At 45.2% G+C, this 9,336-nt stretch overlaps 1 protein-coding gene across 1 annotated transcript in view; it reads right to left on the bottom strand.

Moving 5' to 3' along the window:
* The window catches only part of TRIM24 (tripartite motif containing 24), a 58,531-nt gene extending 49,992 nt beyond the window's left edge, over positions 1-8,539 (bottom strand). The window contains exon 1 of the mRNA XM_042837577.1: positions 8,170-8,539. Within this exon, the coding sequence (XP_042693511.1) occupies positions 8,170-8,524 (355 nt within the window). The 5' untranslated portion in view covers positions 8,525-8,539. The remainder of the gene's footprint in view (positions 1-8,169) is intronic.
* Positions 8,540-9,336: the final 797 nt, after the last annotated feature.

Consider the following 9,336-nt stretch of genomic DNA (forward strand, 5'->3'; position numbering starts at 1 on the left):
TTTTTTTTTTTTTTTTTTTTTTTTTTTTTTTGAGATAACACTCGGGTAAGTTTTAAAGCTAATCCATTTTTCACTTCTTGCATAGAGAAGGGACTTAGGAAAAGTTAAATAGAGAACTTTTCAAAAGAGAAAAAGTTTCTTTAACACTTGATTGAACTATTCAGTTCAAGCAGGGTGTTGGTTCAGAGAATAGCTTTCTAGCCAATGGGTTATAACCCTCATGGTCCCACTGATGGAAACAGAAAAGTAGTTAAGGCCAAGCACTGGGCAGCTGGTATGGCCAACAGTTCACAGGCATGAGTGAGAACAATAGCTACTAATACTCGTTGAAAGACCCCCTGAAGTAAGGAATTAAACTACTGAGGGCTAAAATTCAATTGCTTAAGCAAGCAAAGGTGTTCCTGGAACCAGGATTATGAACACACCAAAGCACTGTATCTGCTCTTGAAACGTGTTCCTGGAAGCCTGGAGGTAGCACATTACCGATACTACATATCGTGACAAAGCTGTATGCTCTTTTGGCAGAGCTTGTCTGCTAAACAGGCCGTCTTTATCTCAGCTGACCCACTGTCCACTATAAAGATGATTCAAAGCCCAGTATAGATAGATTTGCATACACATACACATATTTCAAATCACACTATTGCTGTATAGGCTGATCTTGCACCCTATTCATTTCCAGGATTGGGCCTGTCAGCACTGGTCTGTTTGACAGAAGCACTGTACCTTATCTTTAAAATCAGAACCTTACTCCCACTTTATAAACCCAATTTTCCTCTCCCAGCAGTTCTACAGCTTACTGCTTTTCCTTCTTCCACCCTACTCACTCCCCAGCTGACAGCAGTCCCTAACGAGCATCAGTGTCGCAAGTATTGGTACTGCAATTTAGCAGCAGTGTCATCTGATCTTCCGTTGGGTTGGCTCACAGCATCGCATCAATATCAACCCTGCATATCCTTAGCCACAGTGGCTCACTAATAGATGTCCAGAAGTGAATGAGGAGGATAAAATGAACTTTTAAGTTTATTATGTGCTTTCTGAACTAAAAGTAGGTATTCTAGAAAATACAGATGGTTTTTCCAGGCAAATATCTAAAAACAGTCCTGATTCTTATTGACTGTGTACAGTACAGAGATGTGTTTCAGCTCACTGGGAAGAACATCCAGCCACATCTCAAATTAAGTAAGCCTTTAATTTCAAATAGTATTTCAGCTACAGTTGAATTTTATTCAAATAGTACTAGATTCACCTAAGAGACCAGGCAGAAAGTGGAATGCACCACTGAAAAGAAGTAGTGAAGTGCCACTCACTCACTATCAGAAGTGGGAATCTTCCTACAGTCATCAAGCAAATGGCTCAGCTCACCTGTACGTGCACTCCTGCTTAAGGAGAGTTCAGCTCTGGAGTTGCAGAGTTCTGTTTTTGAAATGAAGATATGCCCGCGATCGAAGTCCAGAGAAACAAGAGCCCCAGAATCCAGGAGTGCAGCTCCAACTGCTGAACTCTGCTCGCTGACTGGCTTTTTCCAAAGCTGCCTGAGAAACAATGTCACCCCCAAACTAACAAAAACTACACAGTTGGTCTGTCATCAATCCTCTATCACGTTAACAATGAATGTGTGGCAGCATACAGTCTTGCCACATAAAATCTTCAAATAACTGTTTATATAAATCCCTATTCTCCATTACTTTACACAATTATTTCCTGCTTTGTTGAGAAACATTTGTTTTATACTCTTTCCATCCTTTAGAAAAAGGAGTTTAAGTAGAAATTCAGTCAGCTCAGCTGTAACAGTGAGGTTCAAAGGGTACAACATGTAATGGGATATTAGTGGGAAGGTTCAACCTCTACTGCCATCCCATCGGCATCTGCCTCTGGTGTCCCAGGCCAGCGTCGTAAAATAGAAGGCACTACTTTCAGAGCAGTCTTATATTTTAAGCAGTAAATGACTCCACAGTTAACTAATTGTTGAGGTAAATTTCAACAGCGTCGTTGGGACATTTTTATGACCCTTAAATTAGCCAAAGAGACACACACGCATGCATACACACAAAAGCACATTTAAGCTGTTACAGCAGATGAAATTTAAGTAAGAGGCAATAAATCCATTAAGAATTTTTAATAGGCAAATGTTCTGCTTTAAGTACTATGGGAAACATCAGTAGGAAACTACTCAAGGGAGTAACAGCAAGTATTTTCACTCCAGATCACAAAAAGCTGGCAGAAATCACACTGCCATTTGCTTTTCCTGAACTAACAGTGGATGTAACAACTCCCTGCTCCCCTAGTTCATCCAAATCCACAGACAGCAGTTCCTTCCACACCACTGGAGCAGACTTGGTTCACCAGTACACTGCAGGAAGGAAAGCTGGTAATCAGAACTTACACAGAGGAACTGCCTTTTAACATAACTGTGATCTCAGAAACAACACAATCTTTGGCTTGTTCCCTCCTTCCCTGCACATTATTCTGTATTTTCACAAGGAATTCCAGCTGCACTGTCAAACCCACTTCATTCAACAGTGCTGATAACCAAAGCCTAAGCAGCTACTAGAACTCTACATTTTGACTTCTTTTTCCATTAATTACACAGTAACCAAATCTTCGTTAACATTAAGAAATGATGGTATTATTCATAATTCAGCTGGATCATAGGTTCAGCACATACACTACAGGGCCCAAATTAAAAATACAGTCACATTGAAATTACTTTGAAATTCAATTGGTCTTGGTTTTCCCCTGCCTCATTTTTAGATTAGGCATAACAGGGAAAGTACCGGCCTCACAAGTTTACTAGAGATGGGAAATTCCATTCAATAGCATGGAAATTCCTTATAGAGCATTTTAATACAAGCTTGACACCACTGGCTTTCCCTGCACTGAAGAATGTCTTCTTTGACAATACTACATTCAGAAGAGTTTCCATGAAATTTCTTCCTTACACGTTACAAGCTCAAATGGTTAAAATGGAGTGAACAAGGCCGTTCTATGGCATAGATGCAAGTCAGCAGGCCAAGTCAAAAACCCACTGCACGACCTGCTGACTCTTCAGTACGCTTCCATAAAGAATAAACTGAACTGAATTAGGTTTGTCCCTGAGGATTTAAACCTTTTTTTTAAAAAGTGTCTCAAATTGGACTATTCAGAACTTGGTACAGTAACTTCTAGACAACTTCCAACTCCACTGGAGTGGCTACACAACTACAGAGGTTTTGATGCTCCTCTGATGTATCTGGTGGCTTCAGTGTTCCTGTCACCCATTGGATAGTTAAGGAAAAAAAGCAAGAGTGTAAATGCAGATCTATAACACATGTTCTTTTCAAAAAGACTTACTCCTAAATCTCCTTAATTTTGTTATGAGTTAAAGAATTTATTTCCTGATGGTGCCACAATGGAAGTAACACTTGTAAAAGAATGCATAGAGGCAACCACATATGTGTATGTCTGTGGGAGTATGTGTATATATAAATAAAATATGTATTCTCTGTAGCACTGAAGATGGAGAGAATTCACTTTAATCAAGCAGCAATATGTGAGATGAAATGGAAATAAACATATGTAGCAGGCAGATCAAGACGTCTTAAGTCTTCCTAGACTATCAAGAGCTGGAAGAACAATCGAGCTTCACCATAAGAAAGCTCAAATGAAGCTATTATGTCCTTCAAACTCACTAATAAGGATCCTAACTATCAAACCTAAAAAGGGAAAGATCATGTTACATACAGAAAATTAAGAAAATATAAGATATTTCAAAAGCTATGTCTTCATCATAAAATGAAGTGATGGCATCTCAAAGTCCAGATGACAGCAGATGCCAAGATCAGCTGAGAGTCTGAGGGTTCAAATCTATCCAGAGAAAGACTGAGCATGGCACATATCAGAACATGGGATGCCATCTGCATACATGATGGGATATCAAGGGTTAGGTCTTCATTCCACACCTTGCAACTTGTATTGGTAACCAAGTATCTCTAGGCATTAATCAGCTAAAATACAAAACATGAACAACACTGAAATCCTTGTTTACTACCTGAAGTATTTATTCCTTAATTAAGAGCAAGCATTGAATGTATTTGAGTTGTTAGTCTGGACACTCCTCAAGAATTTATATCCTAGGAGTGCCCAAGCATTACATGCTTTAACAGCTTCATATAGATTAGTTTGCTAGTTGGTTTGTCTACAGATAAGGCAAAGAAGAAACACTCCCCTCTATTATTCTGGTTATTGACACTAGGCAGATTTAATTAGTACGATTTAATACCTGCATAAAATTTCATATGCATTTCCATGCACAAGTTCTTCTACACATTAGGTCTTGATTTTATTTTTTTTGTACAGGCTGAGCAAACAACAAGAAACAAACACCAAAACATATTTACAGCATGAAGCAAAATTAATAGGCTTAAATAAAAAGAATCTCAACCAAACTTTGGTTATTATGGACCTCTGAGAGAATTTGCAAGAAAGCATCCTTGTCTCAAGGATTTGTTCAGCAGGACCTGCCCAAGGCTATGATCAAGACAACAAGAGGAAGTTGTCTGGTTGAGTGACCAGAAAGAATCTGCTCTCAGTTAACATTTGCAAGTCACGCTGATTTCTGCAGTTGTTTTGTAGTAAGTGACCACCATGCAGCCAGTATGCATGCTCAACAGCCTGCCAGGTGATGGTAGGCGTGTGATTGTGGCATGATCTGCAATCACCCAATGGCAGATCACCCAATGGGGGAGCACATGCCATTGCCCCAACCAGAGGTGCACAAGAGCAGAACAGAGAGCACAAAAACCCAAAGAGTTCAGAGGTAGAACAGGTAGTCTCTCTCCACCCAACCCAGCCGTTAAGATCAACAAGATGTCACTGATCAACCCGCAGCCCCCAGGGGCTATCAGGACATTCCGGAACCCATGGTACTGACTTTCCCCAATTCATGATCCCTTCACTAGAATTCCTCTTTCACTATTGCTAACTTCCCCATCTTCCCCACATTCCTTAACTCTACAGACTTTGTAGTTATCTAGTTGGTTAACATTTGACCCTGCTTATGTCTTTATCTCACTCCAGGTGTGTGTGTATATATGATGATTTGATACACACACACTACTCCAACAGCTGGAGCGAGACAAGCCCTCACACAAAAAAAGTTCCACAGAAGCCCAGTGGTGTTCAGACACTCCATTTCACTCTACTACTTGGCCAGTCATTAAGCACCACTCAGCACAAAATTTGGGTAAATGGTGGATTCCTAATCACAGCTTCCTTGTATACACTGATTATTATTTGCACCATCAAACAATGAAGAAGGGTCATTTGAGAAACAAAAGGGAAACGTACAAGAAGTTAGCCAAGACTCTTAACAGCAGACAAGCATCACATTTGCAGACTCACACTTGCAGCATTCCTCCTGCTTCATGTTTGTGCCCAGCAGCCTGTAGTTTGGCAGTGCAACCACAAAATACATCAACTACATCAAATAAGTTGCCAGTGGCAATTCAGAAAGCAAGCCGAGAGTTTTCCGGTACTAACATTCCTGAAATCACAGTTGTCTTTGCAACACTATACCTCAGAAATACCAGAGACCAGAAACTCCCAAGTATTCTTTTCTATAGAAAAAAAAACATTTTATTTCCAAATGGAACACATGTGACAGTACAGAGCATATCTATGCTGCAGGTGGCCTCACCACCAGGCTACCCCTGTGGGAGGAACACCGACTTACATATACCACAGGAAACCCCTTGTGTCTTGACACCTGGCATTACCGCTGTGCACACTGACCTGTGTGTCAAGTGTGCAACACCACAGCACTCAACTCACTCAAGATTCTCAGGTTTGAAAGATTTTTCCTCAGCACGCCCTTGTTAGCTGTTAATAACTTTGCAGGGAGTGAGCCAACAATCTCCCAGTTGTCTTTCAAGACCAGTTTTAGTAAAGCAAAAGAGCGTTTCTGCTTGGAAGTGGTACACTGAAGACAAAACGCTGATAAACAGGAGCCCACACATCCAGACTATACTCGAAAATCAGTTTGTTTTTAGCTCCCAGTTTCTCAGCTGATGTGGATATTAGCACAGCACGACGCGCCTTCCCAGAGCTGGCGCACTGAGGCATTTGTCAAATCAGAGCCTTTCCTTTGTTCAAGCCTGACTCCCTCCTGCCAGTCTTTCTCCAGGCATCTTTTTGTGCCTGGTACTACTCGGCACACGTGCATAAGCAGCCTTTCTGTTTACCTTTCAGGAGTTTTTCATAGTTTGTTATTCTGTTGTGGCTCTTACATCGGACACTGCTTCTAGCGAACAGCTTCCTTGCTGCTTATTTCTTCAGTGTAGTCACAGTATCTTATAATTTACATAACATGAGGAATTTATCGTCCAGCTTTCTAAGCTTATACTCTTCTGTTTATTACTTCAGATCACTTCTCATACACATTTCACGCAACATATTACTGGTTGTAACAGATTTACACTGTTTTGTCCTTTCTTCTGTATTCTGAGACTCTAGGACTTCATAACACATTATTCCTCACCATAATCAGCTTTAAGGTGAACCTAAAATAAATTTACAGCTGCTTTAATCAGTTGGAAAACAAAGCAGCCAATACACACGTAATTAGCTGGTATACATTCACTTTAACGTAACCAAAACAGCAACAAGACCTAAGGAATGTGACAAAGACCGCGAGATCTATACAGGTTTCTTTTTCCCATTGGACAACTAACAGGAGGGTGGAAGCACATAAATAACTAGAAAGAAAGTAGGATAAAAATGCGGTATGGCTGTATACTTGAAGAACAGAGAGAAGTATACATTGCGCTATTCATGCACACAGAACCAACTCACATAATCAAAGAGTAAATGGAGGTATCAGTTCACTGCTGCTACGATTCATTGTTTCAGCTGTCCTTTGTCCTCCTGTAAGCAGATGTTTGAACAGCACTCATCTTTTTATTCTTAAGATTCAGCTCACTTCATGCTCAACGACATACTTTAATTTCTGCTATATTTAAGCATAACATCTGGGAATTGAGCTATGCTGTTCATGACCTCGAAACTCCTAGGATGATTACACGCTCCCACAACCTATGTTGCAACTCCTGAGCTGGCAGCATCTCTGCCCCCATTTCTCATTTCCAAGTCCCATCTTGAAATACTCCATCATCCACCAAAGTTTGAGCTTTTCACGTTCCTCCTATGCAGGAGTTCACGGCTCTGCTCTGAGATGTACAAGCAACGGCACCTCCTGGATCCAACAAGTTTAAATACACCAGCTTTGAGTCTCACCGACTTCCCCCATTCTGGAAGTTCTGATGAGACAGCCTGACTCCTACCTAAATTAAATGTTAAAATTAAAGGCTGAATGAACATACTAACGCAGACATCCACGTCGAGGAAGAGGCTCAGCACACCCTGCTAACAAACATCCCAGGCCTGACTTTCTCAGGTAAACCCAAGCAAGGCTCCAATTGTCCTAAGCATTCAGAGGTTTTGCATACAACCGGAAATGGTTCAAGCTGTACTCCTTTGTATTAGATGTGCTGGCGGGATAGTAGAGACAGAAGCCACTGTGCCTTTAGTACAGGTACTTAAGAGGACAATAGGCCAATACTTTCTTAATAACAGCAGTCTGGAGTTCCCGCTGCCTTCTGCAGGTAGAATTTTATACTTGAGCTCACAGTGCATATCCCAAAAAGCACAGCCACATCTATCCTATTAACTCCTATCATGAAAACCGAGCTTCTTTCTGCCTCCCCCTCTGCACGCAGCATTCTCCAGGACCTTCCCGCTCTGATCAGAGGACGCTTGCGGGTACCCTTCCCTAGGATACAGCCGCAGGTCGGAGCGCTTCTCAATCATTTCAAATGCACTCGTAACACGAGCTCCCACAACGGGAGAGGAGCTCCCCAAAACTTATTCACTGTCCACTGAGACACGAACCAAGTTTCCTACAGCCGGAGGGAGCCGCCCGCGGCGCGGTGCGGACAGGTGCCACCCCGCCGCCCGGCGGAGCGCGGCGCAACGAGGTTGACATCCGCAGGACTTCCCCGGGTCGAGGTGGGAAATTCGAACGAAAGAAAAGGAACGCCGCCCCAGCCCCCTCCCCCCTCTTTCCCCGCCCACCATGCTCCCCTCGCAACACTCCGTCGCCTATCGCGACACGCGCGTCCCCAGCGGCCTTACCTGGCGTGCAGTGCAGGGACGAGGGGCCGGGCGAGGAAGGGGGAGGCGGCGGCTCCTTGGTTGGGGCGGCGGGAGGCAGCATGAGGTAGCGGTCGGGCTGCGGCAGGCAGCGCTGGCACACGGAGTGGAGGCAGGGCAGCAGCTTGGGCTGCCGGCTCTGGATGGGCTGCCCGCACACGCCGCAAGTGTCCAACAGGTTGAGCGGCGCCGCCTCCCCGCCCCGCTCCGCCGGGCCCTGGCGGCTCTCGGCCTCGTTCTCCCCGCTCAGCGTCGCCGCCCCCGTCCGATCTACCGGGCACGGCCCCCCCCCGGCCGCCGCCGCCGTCGCCGCTACCGTAGCCGTCGCTTCTTCCATTGTCCCGAGCCGGTCGCCGGAGCGCCGAAGAGATGCGGAGCAGCCCCGCTGTCCGCCGCCGTTCGCCCGCCTTCCCGCGCCGACACCCCACCCGCGCGCGGCCCGCGCTGTTTGTGTGCCTGCCCCGGGAGGAGGCTGCCCCGCCGCGCCACACGGCCAACGGCCGCCCGCGCCCCGCCCCGCTCCTCTCCCCCTCCGCGACACGCCCCCCCCTTAGGCCACGCCCGCCGGCTACGTGCGGCTCGAGCTTTCCCGGCCCGCCCTCGCAAGAACCAGCCCCCACCCTCACGCAGGCCCCGCCCCCACAGCGCCCCGCGCCACATAAGCCACGCCCCCATAAGCCCCGCCCGCTGTAGGCCCGCCCCTAATGGCTCTCGTCCGCTTTGCCCCGATGCTGGGGTCTGTGCGCGGTCCTCGCCGCCCAAAAGAAGCCCTGCACCCCAGCGGCCCACGTGCACTTTGTTAAAGACTTTCGACTGCTGCAGCCCACGTCTCCTCGGCTACTGATCAAGTGGCTGCCTGCTCATGTGGGGCAAGTGGTCGGGCCAGAGGGGCCTCAATCCTATCAGAGATTCTTGTGGTGGTCATACTTCAACCCCACTCGATGTGTGGATGCTTGTGGAAATTTTAGCCTGTGTTCAGTTTGGCCCATGGCATCAATGCCGCTGTTCACAGGCACATCACCCAACTAAATAGGCAATCAGTAAAACTTAAAAAGTACAATTCTAGTTTGGGTGCACCGTTTTGCTGAATCAAATGCTTGAACTTAAGTACACACGCAGACGTAAAACATCACCTACATATTGGTCATG

The sequence above is a fragment of the Centrocercus urophasianus genome, unplaced genomic scaffold, assembly GCF_019232065.1.
Source record: "Centrocercus urophasianus isolate 14NV4802_14NV808 unplaced genomic scaffold, USGS_Curo_1.0 seq_73, whole genome shotgun sequence".
Classification (NCBI taxonomy): Eukaryota; Metazoa; Chordata; class Aves; order Galliformes; family Phasianidae; genus Centrocercus; species Centrocercus urophasianus.